The sequence below is a fragment of the Dama dama genome, chromosome 12 (assembly GCF_033118175.1).
Source record: "Dama dama isolate Ldn47 chromosome 12, ASM3311817v1, whole genome shotgun sequence".
Classification (NCBI taxonomy): Eukaryota; Metazoa; Chordata; class Mammalia; order Artiodactyla; family Cervidae; genus Dama; species Dama dama.
The window spans coordinates 99,097,278-99,125,037 of record NC_083692.1 but is presented as its reverse complement, the minus strand read 5'-3'; the positions used below and the strand labels follow the sequence as shown (position 1 = coordinate 99,125,037).

General features: G+C 41.1%; 1 protein-coding gene and 1 non-coding gene across 4 annotated transcripts in view; one reads left to right on the top strand and one right to left on the bottom strand.

Moving 5' to 3' along the window:
• Window positions 1-27,760, top strand: part of EPB41L4A (erythrocyte membrane protein band 4.1 like 4A) — a 254,167-nt gene that overhangs the window by 94,154 nt on the left and 132,253 nt on the right. For all 3 annotated transcript variants that reach the window (XM_061158196.1, XM_061158197.1, XM_061158195.1), the window contains exon 2: window positions 1,327-1,431. In XM_061158196.1, the coding sequence (XP_061014179.1) occupies window positions 1,327-1,431 (105 nt within the window). The remainder of the gene's footprint in view (window positions 1-1,326; window positions 1,432-27,760) is intronic.
• On the bottom strand, window positions 27,600-27,704 carry LOC133067577 (small nucleolar RNA U13). The gene has a single exon (XR_009695352.1). It is a non-coding gene; the product is annotated as a small nucleolar RNA U13 (small nucleolar RNA).

The window sequence follows — 27,760 nt, the reverse complement described above, 5'->3', positions numbered from 1 at the left end:
AGAGAACAAATGGATGGTTGCCAGAAGGGAGGGGGTGAAATTGGTGAAGGAATTAAGAGATACAGACCTCCAGTTATGTAATAAATAATCACAGAGTATATTAATGTATATACATATGTATATGTAATTTAGAAAGATAGTACCAACAATCCTACATGCAGGACAGCAAAAGGAGACACACATGTAAAGAACAAACTTTTGGACTCAGTGGGAGAAGGTGAGGGTGGGATGATTTGAGAGAATAGCATTGAAACATGTACATTACCATATGTAAAATAGATGACCAGTGCAAGTTTGATGCATGAAGCAGGGAACCCAAAGCTGGTGCTCTGGGACAGCCCAGAGGGATGGGTTGGGAGAGAGGTGGGAGGGGAGTTCAGGATGGGGGACACATGTATACCTGTGGCCGATTCATGTTGATGTGGCAAAATAATCACAATGATGTAATTTTCCTCCAGTTAAGTAATCACAGAGATGTAATATACAGTACAAGGAATATGGTCAATAATGTAGTAGTAACTGTGTGTGGGAATAGATGGTTACTAAACTTATCATGGTGATCATTTCATAATGTACTCAAATGTCAAATCATATAGTGTCCTGGAAACTAATATTGTATGCCAACTATATTTCAATTAAAAAATAAAACATAAAACCTTATCAAGGAAAATTAGATAAAAATTATAAAAAGCTTTGGCTCTGTGTGTGTGAAAGTCGCTCAGTTGTTCTGGCTTTTTGTGACCCCATGGGCTGTATAGTTCATGGAATTCTTCAGGCCAGAATACTGGAGTGGGTAGCCTTTCCCTTCTCCAGGGGATCTTCCCAACCCAGGTTTCCCGCATTGCAGGTGAATTCTTTACCAGCTGAGCCACAAGGGAAACCCAGTTAAAAGTTGCTGTTTTAACTTTATGTATCTTCTGCATTAGTTGTGGGAGTAATGATCCTGGTGAAAATTGCTTTTTAAAGTGAGAGAAGTATGGGATTTTAACCAAAGTAAATTTTTTTGATGAATTTATTAGATGCACTTCATATAGGCTATTATCTTTATTAAAATAATAATTTTGTCTTGATATTTTACAGTCTTATAAGAAAAGCATCTCATTAATTTATAATATATAACAATTTAAAATTGTTTTTCAGAAGTATTTATTTAATACTTAAATCTCTTTGTAATTGAGGCAAAACTTAAAGAGGGAACTATGGGCTAATAAAATTGTTTCCATGTGAGCAAAGCTAATAAAAGATGAGAACTGTGGCTGTGTCCCACTGAGAAAGACAAGACACCTTATTAAAAAAAAAGACACAACCTGTGAATTATTTTTGCAGAAGTCAACGAAAGGTTCCATTGTCCTTGAACACGTATTTCGTCACATAAACCTTGTGGAGGTAGATTATTTTGGACTGCGTTACTGTGACAGAAACCATCAGACGGTGAGTACAGTGACTTCATATTAAATTTTCTGGTTGTAAATTTCATCATATCTCTGGCTTTTCTTGTAACTGACAAACTTAAACATGTTTTCCATTGCAATTTCTTTGCGTTTTTCCCTCTTCTGCCAGAAGTCTATAGAGTTGTAGGATTCATAGTTTGTATGTGTAGATTTCTTTATAGGTGGCTTGCATGGTTTCTGTTTTTTACAGTTATAGGGAGTACTTTTCTTTTGTGTTGTTAGGAGGACTGAATTAGCCATTCAATGTGTTAGGAGCCAAATGACTAATGTCTTGAAGTGATAGGTATTATTGCTTTTTAAAATTAAAAAAAATTTTTAATTGGAGGATAATTGCCTTACAATGCTGTGTTGGTTTCTGCTGGACAACAACACGAGTCAGCTATAAATATATACAAATCTTCTCCCTCTTGAGCCTCCCTTCTACCCTTCCCCCCCCAAAATCTCACTCCTCTAGGTTGTCACAGAACATCAGGCTAAACTGCTTGTGGTTATTATTGCTTTATAGGAAAGTAAATGGTTAAAGAGTATTTAAAAGAAATACAGTGTAAAAAGGTGCCTATCTAAGTTTTGTAAGTTGGACAAGGAATTATAAGATAAACTAAGTAGAGGTTTTCATTCATAAACTTGATAAAATAAGAGTAATAAAGGCAATCAAGCTTTTGGTGTTGGATGTCATTTGTTCAGGAGGATTTAACTCAAGATCTTCCCGACTGGTTGAATGGTAGAGAGTTATTAACAAAGTTAGCAAATTGGTTAGTGTAGATTCTATTTGGTTATAAGGTTGAAAAGCTCTCTAGGATGATGAAAGAGAAAAGATTTTGGAGGTGAGGGTTTTGAGATATGAAAGTATATTCATTAATATGACTTTCGGTTTAAAAGTCTAAGATCTTAACCTGAGCTAGAAAGTCTTATTATTCTTATAATGCTTATATGCTTACCTTAAAAATACCATATTTGACCTTTCTTTTTTTATATGCCTGTTGAAATAGATTTTCTCTTCTTTCTTCCTCAGTTCTCCTAGCCTCCATTGAGTCATCTGGGTCTGGGGTCTGTTCATTGTGGTTCACTGTTTATCTGAGTAGGGTTTCTTTGTTTTGTTCCCAAGAACATGGTAGGATGAGAAGAGGCAGGCAAATGGAATGCTGTTGATGGCAGTATGTTCTTGAGCTTTTTCCCTAACAAGCTTGTTCTGTTTCACAAGAAGATTTCACAAAGTAGGAATAAAAAATTGGGTGTGTTACTTAGCTTTCCATAGGAAGGAATTGCTTTCTAAGGGCAAGTGGTCATTAATATGTGCTTCAAAGGGAATGGACATATTCAGAAGGTCACTGAATTCTGTCTTGTATGACTGTAAGTCAACATAGCAAAACTGTAAATCCATACTGAGAGATTAAATTGAAGGCTATAGAAGATATCTTGTATTACATTCATATTTTTGAAATAGCATTTTTCCTAGCAGAGGGAAATTCAGTTTCCTGATCTTATCTAGTATGTCAGACCTTGCCTGGAAAGATTGACTGTCTTGCTAAAATTGTATAGACCTTATCTGTCTTTTTTTTTTTTTTTTTTTTTTAACATTCCAAAGAAAAAAATGTGAAAAGCTAGAGACTTTCAAACAATGGCTTGTATCATTGCAAAAGAATTAGGAAAAAAAAAAAAAAAAAAAAGAATTAGAAGGTGGTATTGATAGTTCAATATTTAAAGTTTTCTAGGGCTTGTTAAGATCAAAATTTATTTTTCCATTACCTTTATTTCTAAGGGTTGACATTTGTGATACAGGTTTAGGAGAAAATACATAATTTGAAGGAGAGAACTTACTTAAGGCATATTTTTTATGTGGTAAAAACAGATGTGTAAATCACATGATTTTTTGGCCTTCTGAATTTGTTTCTTTCCAGTAAACTCAGAAAAAATAGAAGTGATTTGTAAACATGACTTAGTCTTTGCATGTTCAAACGCATTGTCTTGTTTTCCTTTTAATTGTAGAAGTTGTGAGAATAAGGTCATGACAATTTACCCTTCCTTTAGGTAACTGTTTGATCAAAGCCTGTCATTTCTACAGGGTTGGTAGAGTATGTCTGGGAAGGAAGACATGATTTTGTTCCTGATGTGCTTCTCTTGGATTTTGAGATAGGTGTTGGGACCTCTCTTGGGAAGAAGCACAGGCAGCCTTGTCACTCTAGAAGGGCAGCCCCCCAGCTGTAAGTTTTTGAGGGGATTGTCAGTAAACCTCACTTCTTATTTCCTTATTTACTCTCTATACTAGTAGAAACAGCCCTTCGTATCCCATAGTTATTTATGGTAGATGAGAGTTGAAGAACAACCTGATGTTAGAATAGCACAGGACATGGTAAAAAGTCTTTGTCTTAAAAACAGAGGAATTATTTCTGTGAATATGCCTGAATTACTGTCCATTAGATTGGATTTTATTTATTGCTTTACTCTTTTTCTGTGCCCAGAAGTTTATTTTAATGAACAATGCCTGTGTAAGGATCTTGCATGTAATTAAGACCTACATAGAGAAGACTCTGAGGTCCTAATGGGGACCACTTTGATCAACTCTTGAAGCCAATACAAAGAGATTGGGAAGAGGAACTGAGGGTGAAAGGAAGAAAGAGGACAGGAAAAAGATATGGGAGCATCAAGGAAAAGCTCTCCCTCCCCCTCGGTCCATCAGGAGTGGATCATGCTTTGGGGCCATGCCTGAACTTTGGCTGGGGATGGGGGGAGTAGAGGGCTTTCCTGTGGCTCAGACAGTAGAGAATCTGCCTGCAATGCAGGAGGCAGCCTGCAGCACTGCTAGTCATCCAGGTGTGGTCAAAGTGTAAGGATGCATCTATGGGTGAGTTAGACTGGCAGTGGCTGCACAACTGACAAGGAAAGGTTATGGAGGGCTTTATGCCCATCTCAGGGAGTAGGTGCGTGTTGCATGAGAAGGTGGGCAGCTACCCTAGAGAATTGGGCAGCAACAAGGGGGCTTCCCTGGTGGCTCAGACGGTCAAGAATCTGCCTGTAATTCTGGATACCAGGGTTCAATCCTTGGGTCAGGATCCCTGGAGAAAGGAATGGCTACCCACTCCAGGATTCTTGCCTAGAGAATTCTATGGTCAGAGGAGCCTGGCGGGCTACAGTCCATGGGGTCGCAGAGTCAGACATGACTGAGCAATTAGTACATACATACATGCCTGATAGATATGTCCCTGTGACAGGTAGACCCCACGTTGCAGGGAACTTGTTTTCTCTCCTGGAGAACAGGAATAACCAACAGGCCTCAATCCAGATGAATCAGCCATCGCCATCATTGTCATCAATACACCAGCAACTGTTGAACATTTTCTTACGTTCATTACATACTCAGAACAACTGTTCAAGTTAAATATTGTTACTCTACCATCAGAGATGAAAAAAAGGAAGCTAAAATGGTTAAACAACGTCCCCAAGGTCACATAACCAGCAAGTGTTAAGATCAGAATTCAAACTCAAGTCTTCATGTCTTCAAGATCTTTCAGTTATTCAGTACAATAATATCCTGACTGGAATGCACGTAAGATGAGGAATTCTGAGGAAAGGGAGTTTCATGCCTGGAATATTAAATGAAAAAATTCAAATTTTATTAAACTGTATATTCCATGGAACCAAGTCCTGGGAAATTTATGTAGCAAATGCCTAGATTTAGGTGTTCTATATGTGTAAAGAGTACTTGTTGTTGTCCAGTTGTTCCGTTGTGTCTGAGTCTTTGTGGCCCCATGCCAGGCTTCCCTGTCCTTCACTATCTTCCAGAGTTTGCTGAAATTCGTATCCATTGAGTTGGTGATTCCATCCAACCATCTCATCCTCTGTTGCCCCCTTTCTCCTCCTACCCTCAGTCTTCCCCAGCATCAGAGTCTTTTCCAATGAGTTGACCCTGCGCATCAGTGGCCAAAGTGTTGGAGCTTCAGCATCAGTCCTTCCAATGAGTATTCAGAATAGAAATATGCCTTGTTAAGGCTAATGTCTCTCTGAGGTATAGCTGACTTGATTTAGAACACTCTAGGCTTCCTGATTTCTTCATTTCTCAGGAGGGGTCTGTAAAAGAATCTTGGGATAATAAAAATAGTTGTTCATGAAGACACATTTACTGAGACTGAATTAACACAGTGCCTCCCGCATTACCTCAGGCTTTCTTTTAGATGCACCATGGAGTTCATGTACTTGCAGTTTCTTTTTCTAAAAATAGCAATGGTGAAAGCAGCTAACCTTAGCCTGGATCTAGAACCTCCTTTCTGTTCTACTCTGAACTGGGTTATCAGGTTCATTCTTAATCCAGACTGGTCTGTGTGGAATATGTCCTTTTTATATCTGGACCTTGGTTCGACTTAGAGAAAATTTCCAGCCTTGATGGAAGCTGGATGTGAGGCAGTCTGTCATAAGGATTACAAGAACACATCAGTTTTGTCTAATGAGCATGCCACTCCCTAGCTGTAAATATTTAAAATTCTCGTCCACTATTAACCCTCAGTCTTGAACAGCAGAACTGTCAGGAGAGTGGACGCCCTCCAGTGTGTTGTAGGCCTGCCTGTCGCCAGTTGAGTGGCTGCTCGTGGGGACACCTTCCTGTTTCCCTCAGAGCCCGTGACCAGCAGCTCCACTTGGTGCGGCTTCAGTTCACGTGGGTACCAGCGCTCTCTGCTCAGTGTCCTAATCCCCAGCACCTGTGGCTGTGTCACTTCATATGGCGAAAGGGACTTGGCAGATGTGACTAAATTCAGGATCCTGTGATTGGGAGATTAACCAGGTGGGACCAACATAGTTACGTGTATTCTTACACATGAAAGAGAAGGCAAGAGAGTCAGAGGAGATGTGACAGTGGACACAGAGGTCAAAGTGGTGCATTTACTGAAAGGAGGCCTTGATACCAGGAAGGCAGGTGGCCTCTAAAAGTTGAAAAAGGCAGGGCAAGGATTCTCCCCAGGTTCTTCCAGAAGGAGCGCAGCCCTGCCTACACTTAAGTTTTAAGCCCAGAGTCTTAGTCAGTTTGGGCTGCTTTAACAAAGTACCGTAGGCTGGGTGGTTTAAGCAAGAAGCATTGATTTCTCACAGTTCTAGCGGTTGAAAGTCTGAAAGCAGAGTGGTTGGGTTCTGGTGAGGGTCCTTTTCCAGGCTTCAGGCAGATGACTGCTGAAATTATACCACGTAATTTCACATAATGGTATAAGAGCTTTCTTGTTAGAGCACGAGTCCCATTCCTCCCTGACCTAATTACCTCCCAAAGGCCCTACCTCCAAGTACCATCACCCAGGTGGCTCAGTGGTAAAGAACCCACCAGCCGATGCAGGAGATGGGGGTTCAATACCTGGGTCGGGAGGATCCCTTGGAGGAGGAATTGGCAACCCTCTCCAGTGTTCTTGCCTGGAAAAACCCCATGGACAGAGGAGCCTGGTGGGCTGCAGTCTATGGGGCCACAAAGAGTTGGACATGCCTGAGCACACACGGATACATATGGGATTGAGGCTTTAACATGTAAACTTGTAGTGGACACAGGCCTTCAGTCTCTTATACCCACTGAGATCATTTTGGGCTTTTGGCCTTCAGAATTGTAAGATAATAAATTTCTGCTGTTTTAAGCCACAAGTTTATGGTCATTTGTTGTAGCATCAAAAAGAAACCAATGCACGTGGCTACTGTGGGGAGAATTTTATTTTGCTTGCTCAGTGGAAGCATGAGGGCTTTCTTGTTTGGGTTCACTGCACTAGGCAGAAACCTGAGACACTGTTACTTCTCTGGGTAATATTAGCATATATCTTCCTGCAGGTGCCCAGAATTTCTGTGATTAGGACTGCGTGTGTACATCCACAGAAGTCTATGAGTACATTAGTTGCTGCTTCAAGGATTATCTACATTCCTTATTATGAGGGAGGGAGTGAGATCTGTTCAAGATAGGCAGAGAATTGGGATTTTAATATAGGCTTATTCACTTTAATAGTTGGGCAAGTTTGAAATTACTCTGAAGCTGAAAGGCAACATGAGCTGCCTTTGTTGTTATAAATGGAGTGTGAAGTGGTAGTGGAACAGATAACTGCCTTAGGAGCCACAAGATAGGTTGAGTCCTATGTCTGCTTTTAAGAAAGGTCAAGTCACTTCATTTTTCTCAATACTGAGATGCTTTCCTTGCCCTGACATTCAAGATTGTTGTAGGATCAAATTAGAGAACACTTGAAAGCTCGTTGTATATTATACAGTTTTAAACATTTTGAACACTTTTCCTGTTGAAACTAGGATGGAGGACTGGAGGAAAGGAGAGAAAATCAAATAAGCTCTGGACACCTCTGGAGATTTTTGAAGATCCGTTTTGTTGATATTGAAAGCAGTAATAAGAGTAAATGTGATATCCTATTACTACTTCTGGTTTTAAAATTAATAGTTATAATCATGTCCAACTTGATTTTAAATATTTATTTATTTTGCTTATTTGGGTATGTGGGTCTTAGTGTGGCATGTGGGATCTTTAATCTTCACTGTGGCATGCAGGATCTAGTTCCCTGACCAGGGATGGAACCTGGGCCCCCTGCTTTGGGACCCTTGAGTCTTAGCCATTGGTCCACCACAGGAGTTCCCATATTCTATTTTAATGTTAGTGTGAGGCTTCTCTACAAAGTACTCCTTCAAATGCAGATTTTATCTAGTTAGAGCTTTTCTCAGAATATAGAATTCAACCTGCCGGATCTGGTCCTGTAACTTTAGAAGTCAAAGGAGGAGGGAGACACCTTGCATTACAGATTCAGCCAGCACATGAATGCCCTTTCCCCCAGTGAACTCTTCTCTTCACTGAGACAATAAAAGCAATCAGATGGAAACTCCCCAGCTGCTTAACCCTCTGCACACACTTCAGTTCAGTTCAGTTCAGTCGCTCAGTCGTGTCCGACTCCTTGCCACCCCATGGACTGCAGCACGCCAGGCCTCCCTGTCCATCACCAACTCCCGGAGTTTACCCAGACTCATGCCCATTGAGCCCATGATGCCATCCAATCATCTCATCCTCTGTCGTCCCCTTCTCCTCCTGCCTTCAGTCTTCCCAGCATCAGGGTCTTTTCCAATGAGTCAGCTCTTTGCATCAGGTGGCCAAAGTATTGGAGTTTCAGCTTCAGCATCAGTCCTTCCAGTGAACGCTCAGGACTGATCTTCTTTAGGATGGACTGGTTGGATCTCCTTGCAGTCCAAGGGACTCTTAGTTGCTTCTTAATCATCCTTTTCCCTCCTCTCAATGGAGGAGCAGCAATGCCTCTCTTGTGGATTTTGCTTCTGCATCTGCAGCCTTCTCCTGTGTTCCCTTTATTCCATCAAGATTTGGGCATGTTCAAAAACACCTTTCCTTTTAAAAACACCCTTCTTCCACTTTCATGCACTCCTTTACTGCCATATTGACTCCCTCTGTGTCACACCTAAACCGCAGAAAGCTTTGCATAAATTCATTGCCTCTACTTCTCAGATCCCATTCATAAACTTGAACAGTTCAGCTTTGATACCCATCCTACACTGAAATGGTGCTCAGGTTAGTCATGAGTTGCTATATCCAGGTGAAACTTTAAGCCCTTATCTTCCTTAATCTTTCTATTGCATTGACTCAGTTCTTGAAATCTTATTTTGCTCTTCTGACAACACATTCTCCTTGTTTTTCTCTTTTTGAGTTTTCTTTTGTTTGTTCCTGTTCAGTCTTCTTTAGCATCACTTTTCCTCTGCCTTTTCCTGAAAACGTTTTCTTCAGTAGCCCCCTGACTTTATGAAGAGCATCGTGAACAGTGCAGTGGCCTGGGATGACTGATGACAACACATCAAGCGTACCTGGCCGGGGAGGGGAAGACATGACTTCAGGTTCTTCATGAGTCCAAGGGCCTGGAAAGGAACACCAGAAGTGTCTTTATAGGAATCCTTACTGAAGCTCTCCTTTTCCTGCTGTTGGTTATGTCACTCCTCCTATGTAATTTTATCTGCTGTATGATTTAAATTACTATCTAAAGGCTCAGTTTTTCCTCAGATTTGTATCACAGACTCAGACATCTCAAGGCATCATACTGTACAGCATACAGACTCTGCATTCAGACTGTCTGGGTTCATATAGCCTTTACTACTTGGAAGAACTGTGAGGCATTGGGTGAATCTCCATGCCTCAGTTTCCCCACTTATAAAGTGGGGATAGTAATAGTATCAAGTAATAGTATCGAGTAATAGTATCAGGGGTGGTAGTTCAGAGTAAAGGAGTCTGTAAACACCCAGACTACTGCTTTAAGCTGTATGGTCAGTGTGGCCTAAGTGTTAGCTCTTCTTCTGTCCTTCAATGACCCTCAGGTCCCTCCAGCCCCACATATTCAAAGCTGAAGTCATCATCACACCTCCAGACCTGCCCTTTTTTTTTTTTTTCAAATGTTCTCGAGAGTAATGATTTTCCAGGTTAAAGAAAAAAGCTATGCACCTTTGTAGAATTTTAGGTTGAGAATGAAAATTTTATCCTACATTTAAATAGATACAAGTTTTTGGTTTATCATAAGCACTGACATTGTAAAATCTGTTGCATTATTCTTGAGTGAATCTTAAATGTATAGTCTTAAATGTATATGTCATGGTAATTTTGGTACTGATCCTTAACCTTTAAAAAAGTTTTACATTAAAAGTCAGAGAATTTTCTTTATTTCTTTTATGTTTTTAAACTTTTATTCTACTTTCTTCATAGAATTTTCTCTTATTATATTTTATTAACAAACTATATTTATCCATAACAATGTTATATATAGAAATTGAAATTTTATTTTATTTTTTCTATATTGAGTTATTTTAATATTAATTTATTGCTCATGTCATTTAGTAGCTACACATTTTACCATTTTTAGAAATTTAAATTTTATTTATTTATTTATTTATTAGAAATTGAAATTTTAAAAGTTTATTTCATGAAATCTTAAGGCTTTATTAATGAGCCTTAAGAATATTTATTATTACTATGGCTATCAAAACAGCAAAGTATTATATATTTTAATAATTCTTAAACCTAAAAAGTAAACATTTACTGGAAGTGCATCTTGGTAAAATACTGGACTGCTTCTTCTCAGTTGGTTCACATACCCCTGGATGATTATAATATATTCCTGGTGTGAGACAGGGGTCAGCATCAATTTTATTCCTATTTCTCGTCTTTATAAGGATGGGCACGGAGTAACCTTATCTACTGAGGGAGGTAGATTGAAAAGGAAGGAGTTTTGATAAAGGAAGATCACTCAGTTCTTTGAACTCTCCTGAGTTATATGCTTCCCCCCACCCCCCCAAAAAATCACATAGTGATCTGTCATCTAAAATTATTTTCAGTAATCTGTTAGGCATCTCAAATGCACTGTAGTCATCACCATCCCCTCTCAACCTGCTCTGAGAACAAGGGTATCTCAGTCCACTCATCAGGTTATGCTTTAGTTTAGTTTGAAAACAAGGGATTCAAAACTTACTGAGTGGCGAACAGTTTGTAATCATTGGAGTAATTCAATTTCACAGTTTCTGGGAGATATATTAAAAATGCTTTACCAAGATTTATCAAAGCAGTATTTATTATGTTTTTTCTCTTTTACTTAGAGGCACCTGATGGAATCCATTTTGATTTGAAAGGATTAGGAAATTAAAAATTGTTCATTTTAATGAACATTTGCCAATATATGATTTTTGGTAAAATGCTTTTATATACTTGCATAGTTATATTTTCATCAGAATTGTGGAGCTGCAGATTTAGTTCATCCAATTTATGAAAAGAGTCCAACTTTTACTTTGGCAAAATCAGTTATCAAACCACTCAGCTAAACCAGCATGTATTCTGTCTTTTGTCAGTTTAAATAAAAATGTTAACATGTGTCCTGTGACAAGTATTTCACCTTGGGATTTGGTTTCTGGATGAATATAGACAGATAAGGCATGGTGTTTTGTCACTTAGATGTGATGGATTTACCGGGGCTTTGATTTGTTTTTTTTCTTTGGATCTCTATCTCCTGACCTAGCCATATTTTTATGTATTTTGATAATAGCTGGATGGTGGAAGTTGCAAGATCATTAAACAAAAATCACCATTCCTTTTGCTGTCTTGTTCTATAATATACCTGAGTTCAGAACAACCTTGCCAAGGAGCAAAATACCATACTTCTCTCACCTTGTCTAGTCCTCACCAGAAGGACATGTAAGGCTGGGAAAGAGAACACCCTGCTCTTCTGGTTTAATAGTGTTTTATTGAAGGCAACTTTGCTAACACTGGTATTTAAAAATATTTCTGTTTTTCTGCTCAAGGATTTGCCACATCCTGGGGCAGTGTTCGCTAGAGAATTTGAAAGGGTGAGAGGTGCCTTCCTACTGTAAATGGGAAAGGAGTGTTGTGAAAGGGGAGGGCAGTGGGGAGAACTGTGCCAAGTAGATCAGGTCTAGAAAGAGTGTGTGTGTGAAGAGAGCAAATCCTAAGAGTTCTCATCAAAAGGAGAACCGTTTTTTCTTTTCTTTTTATTGTGTGTGTATGAGAAGGTGAACATTAGCTGAACCTGTTGCAGTCATCATTTCACAATATATATAAATTACACCATCATGTTGAATGCTTTAAGTTAGTTTGTGTGTGTCAATAATTATTTATCAATAAAAGTGGTAAGAAAAATGTTTATGGAAATTGAGGATCCTGGAATTAAGCCCCTTAAAACTATCTGTTGTCTGTGTACCCTTTAGGATGTTCTTATGGTTGTATAAGAGGTGCCTGCCCTTCTTCTTGAATACCGTGGTGAATGCTGCTCTTCAAGCTAGGGTGTCATCCCTAAATCCATCGTCTCCCTTCTCAGAGCTGACGAGTCACCCAGTCTGTCAGTTCTTAATAACTGATGTGACTGTAATTAACCTTCCATAGGATCCTGTTGAGGGTGAAAAGAACCACCGTTCCTAGCTCCGCGGGGAGAGCAGTGTGTCAGCAGGACTGTGGTCACCTCTTAACCGTCCAGCCCCAGTCCCCAGCCCTGAATCCTGGCTGAGGTGCCAGCATGGTTTCTGTAGAAGTTTTCTTCCAAGACAGGATTGGTCGTCCTGTCTTTGCTCTTGCTCCCTCTCATGTTTTCCCCCTTGCAGTTGTAGTTTTGTTTCAGAAATACTACTTTAAGAATGTCTTCTCTGTGGCTTCAAATTCTTTAATGAATCCCTAAGGAAAAATTCAGAAATTCCTTAACAAGGGTTACAAGATCCTTTAAGAAATGTGGCCCTTTGTTGTTCTAGAGCTTTTCTTGCACTGTAGTTCTTCTCTTTAGTCCCCCAGCCATCCTCCACCCAAACCTGCACTGCAGGTTCATGAACACTGCACTCAACTGCCTGCAGCTCCTTACCTGTGCTGTAGTGTCTCGTGATATCCCCTCTGCTTCTCTGGCTTGATACCCTTCTTGTCTTTCATGCCTCGTTTTTAGGTGGTGATCCTGCTCTTCCTTACCATCTGATTGAGATGTCTTTCCTAAAGCTTTCTCTCATCCCCCAGAAATGCCCTAGGCTTACTCCTACCATGCATTGGAAATTTTTGTTGTTCAGTCGCGCAGTAGTGTCAGACTCTTCATGACCCCATGGACTGCAGCATGCCAAGCTTCTCTGTCCTTCACCATCTCTCAGAGTTGCTTAAACTCATGTCCATTCAGTCAGTGATCCCATCCAACTATCTCATCCTCTGTCATCCCCTTCTCCTTCTGCCTTCAATCTCTCCCAGCATCAGGGTCTTTTCCAATGAGTTGGCTCTTCATGTCAGATGGCTAAAGTATTGGAGCTTCAGCTTCAGTATCAGTCTTTCCAGTGAATAGTCAGGATTGGTTTTCTTTAAGATTCATTGGTTTGATCTCCTTGCAGTCCAAGGGACTCTCAAGAGTTTTCTCCAACACCACAGTTCAAAGGCATCGATTCTTTAGCTCTCAGCCTTCTTTATTGTCCAGCTCTCAAATCCATACATGACTACTGGAAAAAGCATAGCTTTGACTAGATGGACCGTTATAGGCAAAGTAATGTCTGCCTTTTAATGTGCTATCTAGGTTTGTCATAGCTTTACTTCAAGGAGCAAGAGTCTTTTAATTTCATGGCTGCAGTCACTGTCCACAGTGCTTTTGGAGTCCAAGAAAATAAAGTCTGTCCCTGTTTCCATTGTTTCCCCATCTATTTGCCATGAAGTGATTGGACTGGATGTCGTGATGTTAGTCTTTTGAATGTTGAGTTTTAAGCCAGCTTTTTCACTCTCCTCTTTCACTTTCATCTATAGGCTCTTTAATTCGTCTTGGCTTTCTACCATAATGGTAGTGTCATCTGCATATCTGAAGTTATTGTTATTTCTCCTGACAGTCTTGATTCCAGCTTGTGATTCATCCAGAGCGGCATCTGCATATAAGTTAAATAAGCAGGATGACAATGTACAGTCTTGATGTACTCCTTTCCCAATTTGGAACCAGTCTGTTGTTCCATGTCCGGTTCTAACTGTTACTTCTTGACCTGCATACAGGTTTTACAGAAGACAGGTAAGGAATGCTACTTTGTGTTTTTCTCTTAAATAATATTTCCCACCTGATTGAAAACTCCTTGATGATGGGGATTATGCCCCATTTCTTGCTCTATTACCACCTCTGCCACTGCCAACTGGGTGCTCTCTCACCTGGACAGATGGCAGTTCAGAGAAAGGGCACTCTTTGACAAGAATGCTTCTCTCTTTGCTTTTCTTTGTTTGCTGCCTCCGTTTCCCACTGTTCTTTGAATTTATTGCCTTGGGTCTCTTGAGAAAGGACGTTGTTGAGGAACTTTTGTTCATTTTAACTAGACTTCATAAGTATATTTATATATGTGTATATATATACACACATATATATATATATAAATGTTACTGAGATATTAGGAAGTTATGTTGAAAGTATATGGACTTGCAGGAAGTTACAGATGAGTGATATTCTTAGTATGCTGGAGGTTACTGAGTTCTATTCAGAATCTTCCTCTTTTGTAAGCGGTAGTATAGTATGTAGTAGAAGGAGGTGTATGAGACTTTGAGTTCAGGTAATGTCACTGGTGGCTATACAGTTGTGTTACCTATGATTTTTTTTTTAAGAATGTGTTCATAATAAATAGTATTTTTAATAAAATAGGTTTTTCTATTTCCCTGTAGTTTATGAACAGTTTCTATTAAGGAAGGAAGTGATACGATTTCCCTGGCAAGTCCAGTGATTGAGACTCTGCTTTCCAGTGTAGGGGACTGGATCTCTGGTTTGGGAACTAAGCGGTTTGATCTCTGGTTGGGGAACTAAGATCCCATATGAAGCGAAAGTGTTAGTCGCTCAGTCATGTCTGACTCTTTGCAACCTCATAGATGTAGCCCACCAGGCTTCTCTGTCCACGGAATTCTCCAGGCAAGAATACTGGAGTGGGTAGCCATTCCCTTCTCCAGGGGATCTTCCCAACCCAGGGATCAAAGCCCTGTCTCCCATATTGCAGGCAAGTTCTTGAGTCACCCGGGAAGCCCAAGATCCCATGCGCCTCAGGGCAGCTAAGCCGGCACACTACAGCTGGAGAGGCCCATATGCCGGAACTAGGGAAAGCAGCAACAGTAACCCAGGGCAGCCAAAAAAGAGAAAAAGAAAGGAAGTGGTGATGCTTTTCTGGAACCAGTTTCTGTTTAGAGTGGGTCTGATTTCTTCTGAGTCCAGTCACTTGCTGCATAGTGAGAATTCAGGAGCTGGCCTGCTAGAAAGAATCCCAGCAGAGCATGCTCTCTTTGTTGTGTATGTTGATTTTTTTTAAAAAAATTTATTTTTAAAAAATTTGTTTATTTATCTTTTGTGTTCATCAAGTCTTAGTTGCGGCATGTGGGATCTTAGTTCCCTGACCAGGGGTCGAACTTGTATTCCCTGCATTGCAAGGTGGATTCTTAGCCACTGGACCACCAGGGAAGCCTGTCTCTTTATTTTTTTGACGTGGTTTCAAAAATGCTTTTGAAGGACCTAGATTTTTCTAGGGTCAGCTCCATGGTGCATCTGAACCTAACCCTCTTGTAGTTCTTTTTCCCCCCATTCCTTTTCCCTCCCAGATGGTTGATCATAATAGACACAAATGTGTCTTCCATGGGTCATGTACTCTTAAGAGGATTTGATTGGGATGTGCCAGCTTACTGATAAAATGTAATGAAATAGTTTATCCCGTGGCTTCCATATATTTGTCTTCCAGATTGAGTAAGGTGAAAGACTAGATTCTATCTTGCACAGAGTTCTTTCTTCACTAATGGCAAGTAGTGTCTTTTTTCATCAAAAATAGATTAAAAGGAGAAACAGTTGAACACAGTAAAGGTACAAAATACTTTAAAATAAAGCTATCAGAAATGGTACTAACTTCACTATATATACACACCCATATACATTTGCATATGTAACGAAGTATGCGGGTATGCTGTGTTTTTTGTCAATGAAACAGGTGTTGTGTGATCAATTTCTGTGATCCACACCTTCTTAGTTGTTTAAGTGCATGACAAGAATATTGCCGATTTCATTACCATGAACATTTTATTAGACTGTCTTCTACCTGGTTGACTCAGAATGAGCTATGCAGGATGAAATTTCAGACGATTGATTGATTGGCTAATGGGGAAGCAGTGGTTTTAGAGTTAATGTTTCTAGACATTTTTCTGATTATCATAGGAAACAAGGTTTTTTTTTTTAATCTAGTGTTCTGATACAAACCTCTGATAAACTGACCTTGATTTAACCTTATTCAGAATCTTAAGAGGGTTTTCTTCATGAAAAAGAGATTTGATTGGAATGTGCCAGTAGCTTACTGATAAAATGCTTTATTTCCTATATTATTTTATCTTGAGATTCATTAAATTTAAAATATATTGCATGCACTAAAAGCTAAGATGACCAACTTGGTTATCAAAATGCTCATAGCTTTGGGACTTTGAAATGGTAAATATTCATGATGTGTGAAACAGCATGATACATAACTGTATGATCTTGATTACATAAAAATGGATGCTTAGTTGTGAGAACACACAAGTGAGAGCTAGAAGGACACATCAAATGATAAACTGCGTATGACTATGAATGACTGTTTTTTTGCTTCTTGTGTTTTTTGGTTTCCTATTATGCACATGTTAACTTTTAAGAAATAAATGTTATTTTTAAAAACCTTTAAAAAAGAAAAAAGCTAAGATGACTAGTTTGACCATTTTTGTATGACCTATTCCAGTAATAGAGGTACTCCAAAAATTGTTCAAAGTTGGGCAGGTACTTTCTTTGGGGACAGAGGCAAGATTTACCCACTTTCTCTTTTGGATTGTGAAATTTCAGAGTAACTTTTTTGTTAACAAAAGTATGCCCTTTAAAAGCTGATGATATATAGGAGCTTAATTTTTTAAGCAAAAATGATGCCCACCACTTTTTGGGGTTGCAGGATATTTTACAGAGAATATTTACTCAGAAAACTTTTTGCTTACAGTGTGATATCCTTATTCTTGTTGATGTCCCAGACCTGACCTGGGACTGTGATGAGATAAGAGCAAATGCTGTTTCTCATTTCCACTGAGTTACGCAGCAGATTCTTACTGGGTGACCACTGTGTCTCAGCAACTAGGATGCCGTGGTCAGCAAAAGACAAGGTCCCTAGTTTATACTCTAGGGAGAGATAAATTGTAAACATGTGTTCAAATATCACGTAGTGACAAATGCTTTAAAAATAACATAACTTGTGCCAGAGTGACTGGGAGGCTCCTTTTGTTGAGTGGTCAGAAAAAGTCTCTCTGAGATACCATTTAAACTGAGGCTTGAAAGTCAAGAAGTGAGGGGCTGTGGCAGGCAGAAGGAGCAGCTGTTCAGTGGCTTAAAACAGGGACAAATATGAAGTCTTCTAGAAGTGAGAAAAAGGCCAGTGGTGCTAAGCATCATCGTGAGAAGGAGGCTGACGGGTTGACAGGTTTGACCAATAGGAGGTCAGCCTGTGGTAGCCGCGGTATGTGGGAACCTATTGGAAGTTGAAGCTAAGAAGTGATAGCATCTGACTGAGGAGCTGGATTTGGGGAGTGGGGACTCAGTAGTCTGTTTTGAATGGGTAAAGTTTCAGATGCCCAGTGGACATCTAGGTGGAGATGTTAGGCAAGTAGCTGGGTTCCTGAGAGGACAGTGTCACATTTAGGATTCCCTACGTTTTTAGAGTTGTAAGACTTCAAAGTTTTTAAGGTCATTTAGGGAGAAACAGGGGCTTCCCAGGTAGCTCAGTGGTAAAGAATCCACCTGTAATGCAGAAGGCGTGGAGGTGTGGGTTTGATTCGGGAAGATCCTCTGGAGGAAGAAATGGCAACCCGCTGCAGTATTCTTGCCCAGAAAATCCCATGGATGAGGAGCCTGGAGGACGACAGTCCATGGGGTTGTAAAAAGTTGGACATGACCTGTTGGTCCTTTAATGGACCGGAACCTGGTGGTCCGGAGTCGACGATAAGAAAGTAAGAGAAGGAGGCTGATATCCCCTGGTTTACGCGGAAAGCCAATTGAGCCCTGTTCTTAGGGCTCGCGCTTCTGCACGTAGGCACCAGGCGCCCTCTCAAGTGGGTGAAGGCACAGTGTGCCTTCTCGAGAGGGTCTTAGAAGCCCGGGCAAGAAAGTGAGCTCAGCGGGCCTCCGCTCTCCAAGGAATTAGGCAGAAATAGAGAGAGAGAGAGAGAAAGACAGAAAGAAGGAATAGAAAGACACGGGGACCCAAGCTCTGATGGAGCAAAGGTGTTTTAATCAACATGGTGTGTGCATATATACTGTCTTACAAGGTGATTATTCTCAGCAAGTTCAGTTCAGTTCAGTTCAGTCACTCAGTTGTGTCCGACTCTTTGCGACCCCATGAATCGCAGCACGCCAGGCCTCCCTATTCATCACAACCTGCCGGAGTCTACTCAAACTCATGCCCATCGAGTCGGTGATGCCATCCAGCCATCTCATCCTCTGTGGTCCCCTTCTCCTCCTGTCCCCAATCCCTCCCAGCATCACTGTCTTTTCCAGTGAGTCAACTCTTCGCATGAGGTGGCCAAAGTATTGGAGTTTCAGCTTCAGCATCAGTCCTTCCAATGAACACCCAGGACTTATCTCCTTTGGGATGGACTGGTTGGATCTCCTTGCAGTCCAAGGGACTCTCAAGAGTCTTCTCCAACACCACAGTTCAAACGCCAATCAATTTTTTGGTGCTCAGCTTTCTTCACAGTCAAACTCTCACATCCATACATGACCACTGGAAAAACCATAGCCTTGACCACACAGACCTTTGTTGGCAAAGTAATGTCTCTGCTTTTTAATATGCTATCTAGGTTGGTCATAACTTTCCTTCCAAGGAGTAAGCGTCTTTTAATTTCATGGCTGCAATCACCATCTGCAGTGATTCTGGAGCCCCAAAAAATGAAGTCTAACACTGTTTCCACTGTCTCCCCATCTATTTCCCATGGGATGATGGGACCAGATGCCATGATCTTAGTTTTCTGAATGTTGAGCTTTAAGCTAACTTTTTCACTCTCCTCTTTCACTTTCATCAAGAGGATTTTTAGTTCCTCTTCACTTTCTGCCATAAGGGTGGTGTCATCTGCATATATGAGGTTATTGATATTTCTCCCGGCTATCTTGATTCCAGCTTGTGCTTCTTCCAGCCCAGCATTTCTCATGATGTACTCTGCATATAAGTTAAATAAGCAGGGTGACAATATACAGCCTTGACCTACTCCTTTTCCTATTTGGAACCAGTCTGTTGGTCCATGTCCAGTTCTAACTGTTGCTTCCTGACCTGCATACAGATTTCTCAAGAGGCAGGTCAGGTGGTCTGGTATTCCCATCTCTTGAAGAATTTTCCACAGTTTATTGTGATCCACACAGTCGAAGGCTTTGGCATAGTCAATAAAGCAGAAATAGATGTTTTTCTGGAACTCTCTTGCTTTTTCAATGATCCAGCGGATATTGGCAATTTGATCTCTGGTTCCTCTGCCTTTTCTAAAACCAGCTTGAACATCTGGAAGTTCTTGGTTCACGTATTGCTGAAGCCTGGCTTGGAGAATTTTGAGCATTACTTCACTAGCGTGTGAGATGAGTGCAGTTGTGCAGTAGTTTGAGCATTCTTTGGCATTGCCTTTCTTTGGGATTGGAATGAAAACTGACCTTTTCCAGTCCTGTGGCCACTGCTGAGTTTTCCAAATTTGCTGGCATATTGGGTGCAGCACTTTCACAGCATCATCTTTCAGGATTTGAAATAGCTCAACTGGAATTCCATCACATCCACTAGCTTTGTTCGTAGTGATGCTCTCTAAGGCCCACTTGACTTCACATTCCAGGATGTCTGGCTCTAGGTGGGTGATCACACCATCGTGATTATCTGGGTCATGAAGATCTTTTTTGTACAGTTCTTCTGTGTATTCTTGCCACCTCTTCTTAATATCTTCTGCTTCTGTTAGGTCCATACCATTTCTGTCCTTTATTGAGCCCATCTTTGCATGAAATGTTCCCTTGGTATCTCTAATTTTCTTGAAGAGATCTCTAGTCTTTCCCATTCTGTTGTTTTCCTCTATTTCTTTGCATTGATTGCTGAGGAAGTCTTTCTTATCTCTCCTGGTTATTCTTTGGAACTCTGCATTCAAATGGGAATATCTTTCCTTTTCTCCTTTGCTTTTCGCTTCTCTTTGTTTCACAGCTATTTGTAAGGCTTCCTCAGAGAACCATTTTGCCTTTTTGCATTTCTTTTCTATGGGGATGGTCTTGATCCCTGTCTCCTGTACAATGTCACGAACCTCCGTCCATAGTTCATCAGGCTCTCTGTCTATCAGATCTAGTCCATTAAATCTATTTCTCACTTCCACTGTATATTCTCCCCAGGTCGGTAGGTACCCAGTATGCTACTGGAGATCAGTGGAGAAATAACTCCAGAAAGAATGAAGGGATGGAGCCAAAGCAAAAACAACGGCCAGTTGTGGATGGGGCTGGTGATAGAAGCAAGGTCCGATACTGTAAAGAGCAGTATTGCATAGGAACCTGGAATGTTAGGTCCATGAATCAAGGCAAATTGGAAGTGCTCAAACAGGAGATGGCAAGAGTGAATGTTGACATTCTAGGAATCAGTGAACTAAAATGGACTGGAATGGGTGAATTTAACTCAGATGACCATTATATCTACTACTGTGGGCAGGAATCCCTTAGACAAAATGGAGTAGCCATCATAGTCAACAAAAGAGTCTGAAATGCAGTACTTGGATGCCCTCTCAAAAATGACAGAATGACCTCTGTTCGTTTCCAAGGCAAACCATTCAATATCACGGTAATCCAAGCCTATGCCCCAACCAGTAACGCTGAAGAAGCCGAAGTTGAACGGTTCTATGAAGACCTACAAGACCTTTTAGAACTAACAGCCAAAAAGGTGTCCTTTTCATTATAGGGGACTGGAATCCAAAAGTAGGAAATCAAGAAATACCTGGAGTAACAGGCAAATTTGGCCTTAGAGTACGGAATGAAGCAGGACAAAGGCTAATAGAGTTTTGCCAAGAGAATGCACTGGTCGTTGCAAACACCCTCTTCCAACAACACAAGAGAAGACTCTACACATGGACATCACCAGATGGCCAACACCAAAATCAGATTGATTATATTCTTTGCAGCCAAAGATGGAGAAGCTCTATGCAGTCAGCAAAAACAAGACCGGGAACTGACTGTGGCTCAGATCATGAACTCCTTATTGCCAAATTCAGACTTAAACTGAAGAGAGTAGGGATAACCACTAGACGATTCTCAGGAAAGATTGAAGATTAAAATTGCATACTTACAAAACATAAGATGATCCCTATCAAAGAGAGAGTTGCGAACAATCACCTTTTACCCTATGGCTTATAAAAAGGAAGAGGGTACTTATCACCGTAATGAGAAATGCCTGGATTCCTCAGCCATGGGAAAGGAGTGCCTCTCCTCTTAATTCCTGAATATTCAGGAATTAATAAGGACCAGAGGGTTCCTGACGGATCCAAAAGAGTACACAGGAAGCCTCTTGTTAAATGCTTCCTGACAATGACCAAGCATGTACATAGCAGCAGCAGGGAGAAATAGACTATAAATGCAGAAGAAGAGGGGCAGGGCTGCCGTATATATCTGGGCTAACCATGTAATTCTGGCCTCTGGAGTTGGGCACAACTATGTATAGTGGTCCTGAGCAGGGTACCCATGTCTACTTCATTGGATAACCTCTTAGGTTGGCTTGGCTTCTTTGTAACAAATTATATGGTTCCTTATATTCAGTTGCTTGAACAGAGTTTAAAAACAAACTCTAGTTCAATTACTACAGTTTCAAAGTATGGCAGATTTAAGATTTTATTTCAAGGTAAATCATGCTGCTGCTGCTGCAAAGTTGCTTCAGTCATGTCCGACTCTGTGCGACCCCGCAGACGGCAGCCCACCAGGCTCCCCTGTCCCTGGGATTCTCCAGGCAAGAACACTGGAGTGGGTTGCCATCATGATGCTTCACTTACCCACATGTTAGAAGTGTATAGGTAGCAACTTCATTTATCCAAAAGGTAGACAAAACTTACTGAAAAAAAACTAACGTTTCTTGAGTGATAGTTGCTCAGGCGTGTCCTACTCTTTGCGACCCTATCCATGGGATTCTCCAGGCAAGAGTACTGGAGTGGGTTGCCATTTCCTTCTACAGGGGATCTTCCCAACCCTGGGACTGAACCTGGATCTCCTGCATTGCAGGCAGATTCTTTACCATCTGAGCCATCAGGGAAGCCCTATAGCACTAAGGTAATATCTTAAAGTCCATTCAAGGATTCAGGACTTCTCTCATGAAATCTGTCATGCTTAAGACACTGTTTATTTTTATTTTAAAAAGAAATCCAAACTCATTTGTTGTTAGATATCCTGGCTCCTGAGAGATTAGCAACAGCTTATGGATGCAGTTGTGGAGAAGCACAACTGGAGATAGTCATGGCTTGACAGGAAGGCATGTCCAAGGGATGATCTGTGGGCTACAAGGAGGTATAATAGTTGGTCACTATAATCCAGCATGGTTCTATTAGTAACCAGAAAACCAACTCATATCTGACTGCTTTATTTCTGATAAAACTAGTATGTTTAGAATTCAGAAAGTTATACAGAGCAGTTGATATATTTGTGGATTAAATGAAAAAATGATGGTTAAATTGAAAGATAGTTTAGTTGACTACGCCTTAAGCAGAGAGAACTGATTTTTGAATGATATCAGTTTAGAAGGAAGTCTCTAGGTATGTGCTAGGGGTTACAGCATTGATACCACCTCCTAGGATAAAGCTGTGGAGGGCTAGGGCATGCTCGTCAGGTTCACAGATGATTTAAACACAGAGGAAACAGCAGGCCTGTTGAATGCAAGTGTAAGGATCAAAGAGACCTTGATGAATTAGCATGTGTTCCTGTTAATCATGGCTCTGTAACATTCACCTCAAAATTGAGTGACTTTAAATTAAGGCGGATTTCCCTGGTGACTCAGTGGTAAAGCATCTGCCTGCCAGTGCAGGAGACACGGGTTCCATCCTTGATCTGGGAAGATCTCACGTGCTGCAGGGGATCTGAGCCTGCGTACCACAACTTCTGAGCCTGTGTTCTATATCCCAGGAGCTGCGACTACTGAAGGCTGTGTGCCGTAGAGCTTGTGATTCCCAACAAGAGAAGCCACTGCAGTGAGAAGCCCGTGGACCAAAATTAGAGAGTAGCCCCTGCTCACCACAACTAGAGAAAAGCATGCGGCAAGGAAGACCCAGCACAGCTAAATAGATATATACATGAAGTTTTCTCTTTCAAAAAATATAAATACATTAAGGCAACTCTAGGACTTCCTTGGTGGACTAGTGGTTAGGACTGCATGCTTTCACTGCTGAGGATATGGTTTCAGTCCCTAGTCAGGGAACTAAAATCCCACAAGTCACATAGCACAGTCAAGGGAAAAAAAAAAGCGACTCTGTTCTTGAACCTGTGATGAGGACAGGGCTTGGTAGGGATAGCTTATCTCTGCATCACTATTTTCAACTGGAGAGGCTCAAAGACTGGAGGCTGCAGTCATCTGAAATCTTAGCCACGTGTCTGACTGTGGATGTTGGCACTGGCTTGGGCTTGACTGGTGATGGAACACCTACATGTGGACTTTACATGTTGTTGCTTGACTTGTTCACAGGGTAGAGTTTGGGTTCCCAGAGCAGGCATCCACAGGAAGATAGGGAGGGATGGGCAAAGCAGTATCACCTTTTATAACTAAGCCCAGAAGTCAGAGAGTGTTACTTTGGCTGTATTCTGCTGATTTGAAGTGAGGAACGGCCAGTCTGTATTTAAATGGAAGAGAGATTAGATGATCCCACTTGATGAGAGGAGCATCAACTAAATTTTCCCATGTTTTAAAGCATGAAAGTCTTGTCTTCCAGCCAAAAATTATTTATCTTCTTCCTACATATAAAATGCACTCACATCCCTCCCAAGGCCTTTCCAAATCTCATTTAGTATGGCATTGGACTCAGACTTAAGGTACAGGAGTTCATCAAATCAGACTCTTTGGGTATTGTTCTTCAGTACCTACAGTTCAGTCTTGTGAATATAGTTCCTCTTGATCTGAAGACCTGTGAATTAGAAGGTAAGAAGTATGTATCTACATACCCCAGATCATCATTCAGCATATATTGATGGGACACACATGGGATAGGATAATTGGTATTTGTTGTTGTTTTGTCACTAAGTTTTGTCCAGCTCTTTGCAACACCATGAACTATAGCTTACCACGCTCTTTTGTCCATGAGATTTCCTAGGCAAGAATACTGGAATGGGTTGTTCTTTCCTTCTCCAGGGTATCTTCCTGACTCAGGTGTTGAACCTGTATCTCCTGCATTGGCAGGCAGATTCTTTACTGCTGAGCCCCCGGGAAAGCCCATAATTGGTATAGACAGTTTCATTTAGAATGAGGGAAAACAGGAGGCACATAGCAGTTAGTAGGCCATAACAGTTCTGAAATCTAGCCAGGAGCATGCAGCCGTTTCTTTGATTAAAGCTTGGTCTTAACTGCTTGTGACAGTTGGCCCTGCCCTCTGGGCTTTGGGTTCTGTTCTCTGAGTTTTCCTTCCCTTTCTATGAGAAGTAAAGTGTGTTTGCAGCTGAGTAGTATTTTCAGTCTGCTTTTTGCCTGATGAAGGTTGGGTTCCAAAGGCCCCTTTGTGTATGATCTCTGTCCTTTCAACTAAAGCTGATATAATTTCTTTAAAAAAATTTGTGTATTTGTTATGAATCAATTTATAATCAATTCTATTTGACAAAGGCCATACAAATTACTATTTCTTTTTAAAAAGAATTTTTATTTTGTATTGAAGTACACCTGATTAACACTGTTATGATAATTTCCGGTGAACAGAAAAGGACTCAGCTGTGTATATATATGTGTCCTTCTCCAGGGCTTCCCTGGTGGCTCAGATGGTGAAGAATCCGCCTGTAACTCAGGAGTCCCAGGTTCTGTCCCTGGGTTGGGAATTGTCCCTGGAGAAGGGACTGGCTACCCACTCCAGTATGCTTGCCTGGAGAACCCCATGGACAGAGGAGCCTGGTAGGCTGCGTTCCATGGGGCCACAAAGAGTCAGACACGGCTGAGTGACTAAGCGCATGGGCACAACTGATTGACAGTGCTGGGATACTTCCAGGTGAACATCAAAAATGATTCAGCCATGCATATGCGTGTATCCATTTCCCCACTCCCTCCCATCCAGGCTGCCACATCACATTAAGCAGAGTTCCTGGTGCTATACAGTAGGCCCTTCTAAATATAGCAGTGCATACACGTCATCCCAAACTCCCGAACTGTCCCTTCCCCATCCTTCCCCGCCAACAACTGTTAAGTTCCTTCTCTAAGTTTTTTTCTGTTTTGTGAGGAGTTCATTTGTATCCTTTTTTTTCAATTGGAGGAAAATTGCTTAATAGCGTCATGTTGGTTTCTGCGATACAACAGTGTGAATCAGTCATAAATATACACATAAGCATCACTAGGAACAACGCTAGTGGAGGTGATTCAATTCCAGTTGAGCTATTTCAAATCCTAAAAGATGATGCTGTGAAAGTGCTGCACTCAATATGCCAGCAAATTTGGAAAACTCAGCAGTGGCCACAGGACTGGAAAAGGTCAGTTTTCATTCCAATGCCAAAGAATGCTAAAACTACCACACAATTGCATTCATCTCACACACTAGCAAGGTAATGCACAGAGTTCTTCAAGCCAGACTTCAACATGATGTGAACCGAGAACTTCCAGATGTTCAAGCTGGATTTAGAAAAGGCAGAGGAACCAGAGATCAAATTGCCAACATCTGTTAGATGTTTGAAAAAGCAATAAAGTTCCAGAAAAACATCTACTTATGCTTTATTGACTATGCCAAAGCCTTTGACTATGTGGACCACAACAAACTGTGGAAAATTCTTCAAGAGATGGGAATACCTCAGGTGGTCACCTGACCTACCTCTTGAGAAATCTGTATGCAGATCAGGAAACAACAGTTAGAAGTGGACATGGAACAACAGACTGGTTCCAAATAGGAAAAGGAGTATGTCAAGGCTGTATCTTTTCACCCTGCTTTTTTAACTTATATGCAGAGTACATCATGAGAAACGCTGGGAGGAAGAAGCACAAGCTGGAATCAAGATTGCCGGGAGAAATATCAATAACCTCAGATATGCAGATGACACCACCCTTATGGCAGAAAGTGAAGAAGAACTAAAGAGCCTCTTGATGAAAGTGAAAGAGGAAAGTGAAAAAGCTGGCTTAAAGCTCAACATTCAGAAAACTTAGCTTATGGCATCCAGTCCCATCACTTCATGACAAATAGATGGGAAACAGTGACAGACTTTATTTTTGGGGCTCCAAAATCACTACAGATGGTGACTGCAGCCATGAAATTAAGACTCTTGCTCCTTGAAAGAAAAGTTATGACCAACCTTGACAGCATATTAACAAGCAGAGACATTACTTTGCCAACAAAGATCCGTCTAGTCAAAGGTATGGTTTTTCCAGTGGTCATGTATGGATGTGAGAGTTGGACTGTAAAGAAAGCTGGGCACTGAGGAATTGATGCTTTTGAACTGTGGTGTTGGAGAAGACTCTTGAGAGTCTCTTGGACTGCAAGGAGATGCAACCAGTCCATCCTAAAGGAAATCAGTCCTGAATATTCATTGGAAGGACATATTTGAGGCTGACACTCCAATACTTTGGGATCTGATGCGAAGAACTCATTTGCAAAGGCCCTGATGGTGGGAAAGATTGAAGGCAGGAGGAGAAGGGGACGACAGAGGATGAGGTGGTTGGATGACATCACTGACTCAATGAACATGAGTTTGAGTAAACTTTGGGAGTTGGTGATGGATAGGGAGGCCTGGCTTGCTGCAGTCCATGGAGTTGCAACGAGTCGGACACGACTGAGCCACTGAACTGAACTCTCTCTTGAGCCTCCAGCCCGCCCTGCCTCCCATCCAGCCCGCTCGGTTCTCACAGAACACCAGGTTGAGCTCACTGTCTTATACAGCAGCTTCCCACTGACTGTCTGTTTTACACATGATAATATGTCATGTTAGATGTTTTGAAGGCTTAAGTTTTATGGTTACATTCATAATTTCCTGACAGCACTCTGGATTTGGTCTTTGCCCAGGAGCCATTTCTTAATTGTAGCATCATTTGCCATTTGATAAGTCTAAAAGTGAGAGAAATTTATTTTCAAACCTGTTAAATCCTGGTTGATATTTCACAGTCAGTTTTTAGCATATCTCTTTCCTCTTAGCTTTCCTTATAGGGAGCAAGAGAAGTCAGTCAAGACTTTCTCCAGTCTGCCTGGAAATTTCTTTGTCTGGATCATCCAGTTCAATAGGTGCATCTTTTATTTTCCATGATGCCCCAGGCAACAGTATTGCTAAACTTTCTGCCTGAAGAGTCAGGTCTTTCTTCCTGCTTTCAACAGGTTTCTCTTTGCTTTCCTTTAGCCCTCCTTGGGGGCTTCCGAGGTGGTGCTAATGGTAAAGAAACCATCTGCCAATGCAGGAGACTTAAGAGAGGCTGGTTCGATCCCTGGGTCAGGAAGATCCCCTGAAGGAAGGCATGGCAGCTCACTCCAGTATTCTTTTTTTTTCACGTCAGACAGGTAATGTGCCGATGTCGTAACAAGGTTTGGAGGGAGGCACATATCACGCAGTAGCGTGAACACCCAGTCATCATGCTCATGAACTACAAAAGGATCTCACTCCAGTATTCTTTCCTGGAAAATCCCATGACCAGAGGAGCCTGGTGGGCTA